The 2983-nt window shown below is 53.6% G+C and overlaps 1 protein-coding gene across 1 annotated transcript; it reads left to right on the top strand.

The window, feature by feature from the left end:
* Positions 1–710: 710 nt before the first annotated feature.
* LOC105570900 lies at positions 711–2958 on the top strand (the record flags this gene model as incomplete). The annotated part of the gene is made up of 2 exons (XM_012028352.1): positions 711–800; positions 1199–2958. Coding segments are annotated over exons 1-2 (1850 nt in total), but the record flags the coding sequence as incomplete, so codon positions are not given.
* Between the last annotated feature and the right edge of the window lie 25 nt (positions 2959–2983).

Here is a 2983-nt window from a genome sequence, read left to right as displayed (position 1 = left end):
TGGTCCTGGGAATGTAGAGACGGTATTCTGCCCGCGCATTATAATATATGACGTCGAGCTGCTGGTCAGGAGTGTAGCCTCCTCGGCGGCGCATAAGAGTCATGATCGAGGTTGCGAATGCTCGGATCTTTTCGCTAGCGCCTTGTTTCCGGTCGTTTATCTGTTGATCCAACTGGCGTAACTCGCCTGGAGACAAGTAGTAGTTTCGTAGACCGGCTTTCAGTTCTTTAAGTGTGGTGAAGTCCGTCTGGAAATTACGGAACCATAATTGCGCCTCGCCTCGAAGCAATTCCGGGAAGCCTTTCAATAATTGCTCGTCCGTTAGAGTGTAGGCCCGTTGTAATTCCTCGATTCGTTCCAGGAACGTATACAGGTCACGTCCATCGAAGTGGCAATTCCACTTCCTCATCTGGTCGAGGATCTTCGTCTCGTCAATTCGGGTTTGATCCCTTGTTGGCGTGGAATGTCGTATTTGTCTTAGCTGGTCCAGCTCGACTTGCAGTCTTTGCGCTTGTCTGAGCTGGTCCAACTCGGCTTGCATCCTCTCCATGTCACGAGTCCGGTCAACTTCCTCGTTATACCCAGGAGCGTCTACAGGTTTCTCCTGGTACTCCTCCGGGTGCGATCGTATGTACGCCACCAATCTCTGGCGTAAGGTGGCCAAATGCCCCTCGGAATCGATTCCTTTCTCGATCAACTCGAGCTGTACCATGTCCTTAGATAGGGCGTATACCCAGGACACTCGCGGAGTGGTCGTCATTATCTCTATCGGGGGAGGGACTTCTAATTGTTTTCTAACGGTATTCCCTCACAGGGTTACGGATTCTACCTAACGGTCACGGACTTATCTTCCCTTCAAGCGATCTGTTTTTACTTCTCCCTTTATAGAAACTCTAATAATTTTCCCACACAGCAGGTCCCTGTTCGGGCGCCATGTAACGTTAGTTAACTCCTCCCGGTACGGAATTTCGGACGGGACTCCGGAATTCGTGATTACTCCGCGAATAAACGCGATATTTAGTCGGACGCGCGGTTCCGACCAACGGTTGGAGGAGTTAGCTTTCTCGCGGTCGGTATTTTTGACGTGCTGTGTGAACGGTTCGAGTGAATCCTCCGTTCCTCCTGTTGCCGAATATGCTCAGCTCCAGGGCCGTCGGGAGGAAAGGAGGCAAAGCATCACACTCTTTTGCATTCAAAGGCGGCGGCTACGCCGGCCGATGAGAGTCGCGCGTCCCCGGCGTTGAGGGCCGAGGGAGCGGACACCAAAGTGAAACCAGCCGTTGTTAGTTCTCATTCAGCCAGAGCCTCTCCGCTCTTGGAGACGGTACTCTTGGCTACGGCTCAGGTCGGAGCTTTAAGCTCGAACGGGGAGATAGTTAGAGTCCGTGCGTTGTTGGATCAAGGCTCGGAGGCCTCTTTCGTATCCGAGTCAGCTGCTCAGCTACTCCAGTTGCCGAGACGAACGGTGGAAATCTCGTTGCGAGGGATTAGCGGTAGGAGAGCCGGTGCTGCTCATTCGGCTATACGGTTGGTGTTGAGCTCATTGGTCGACCCGCGATCCACAGTCGAGATCGATGCTCTTGTTCTGCCGCGTCTCACGGCACCACTTCCAGCCTGCTCGCTGAAGGAGCACGCTTCATCGCGATTTCGAGGACTGCCGTTGGCAGATCCGCAGTTCACCACCTCGAACCCGGTGGATCTTATCCTGGGGGCGGAAGTGTACGGGCAAATTCTAAAGTCAGGCGTGAGGCGCTGGCCTGCCTCGCGTCTCGTAGCACAGAACACCGTCTTCGGATGGGTAGTTTTTGGCGCTGTCACAGCCGACCCGGCACGGCGGGCGGCGTCGGCATCACTTCTGCATTGTTCTACAGATCCGGACTTGCTGAAGGTGATGGAAGGTTTCTGGAGACTAGAGGAAATCCCGTCGTCTCTGGATAAATGGGACGACGAGGAGCAGAGTTGCGACGAGTTATTTAGTCGAACGCATTCGCGAAACTCGGAGGGTCGATACGTAGTACGACTTCCGTTCAAATCTAGCCTTCCGGAGGCCGCTAGGGAGACGCGTGGAATGGCGTTAGGGTCCCTCAGGTCGATGCATCGTCGCTTTGCACGGGACGCGAGATTAGCACAATCGTATCGAGAGTTCATGGAAACGTACGAGTCGCTCGGACATATGGAACGAGTGCCTCCTGAGGAGACTGCCAATCCTTCGGCTTGGTACCTGCCTCATCACGCCGTTGTGCAGTGCTCGGGCACGGCGTGGAAGTTACGTGTAGTCTTCGACGCTTCTCGTCAGACAAAAGGAGGTTACTCCTTGAATCATTACATGATGAAAGGTCCCCCGTTGCAGCGCGATCTTGCATTGATACTGCTTAACTGGCGTAGATATCGATTCGTGTTTACCACAGATATTGTGAAGATGTTTAGGCAAATCGGGGTTGTGCCTGCCGATCAGGATTGTCAGAGGATCGTGTGGTCCCCGGATCCGACGGTCGACCCTGTGGACTATCGACTAACGACGGTGACGTATGGCACTAACAGTGCTCCGTATCTTGCGATACGTACGCTTTTACAATTGGCTCGGGATGAGGGGAGTAGGTTCCCATTAGGGGCGCGTTGTCTCGAGAATTACACCTATGTGGATGACGTATTCGCGGGCGCGGATGACCTAGCACTTGCGGTGAAGAAGCGTTCTGAACTTGTGGAACTTTTGGGACTGGCCGGCTTCCCGCTCGATAAGTGGGCGGCGAACCACCCGAGTCTCTTACCCATTCAGCCTCGGTCAGTTTCCTCCACGCGAATCAACGACGGTGAGTCGGTTAAGACACTCGGTATTTACTGGGACTCCATCCAGGATGCCTTCAGGTTCGATAGCTTAGCGCCTAAATCCACATCAGATTCGGTGACGAAAAGAGTGATCCTTTCGGATATCTCTAGATTGTTTGATCCATTAGGCTGGTTATCTCCAGTCACCGTTGTGGCC

This window comes from Vollenhovia emeryi, unplaced genomic scaffold (assembly GCF_000949405.1).
Source record: "Vollenhovia emeryi isolate VEMERY1.0 unplaced genomic scaffold, V.emery_V1.0 DF941607.1, whole genome shotgun sequence".
NCBI classification, from domain to species: domain Eukaryota; kingdom Metazoa; phylum Arthropoda; class Insecta; order Hymenoptera; family Formicidae; genus Vollenhovia; species Vollenhovia emeryi.
This window is presented reverse-complemented; position numbering and strand designations above follow the sequence as displayed.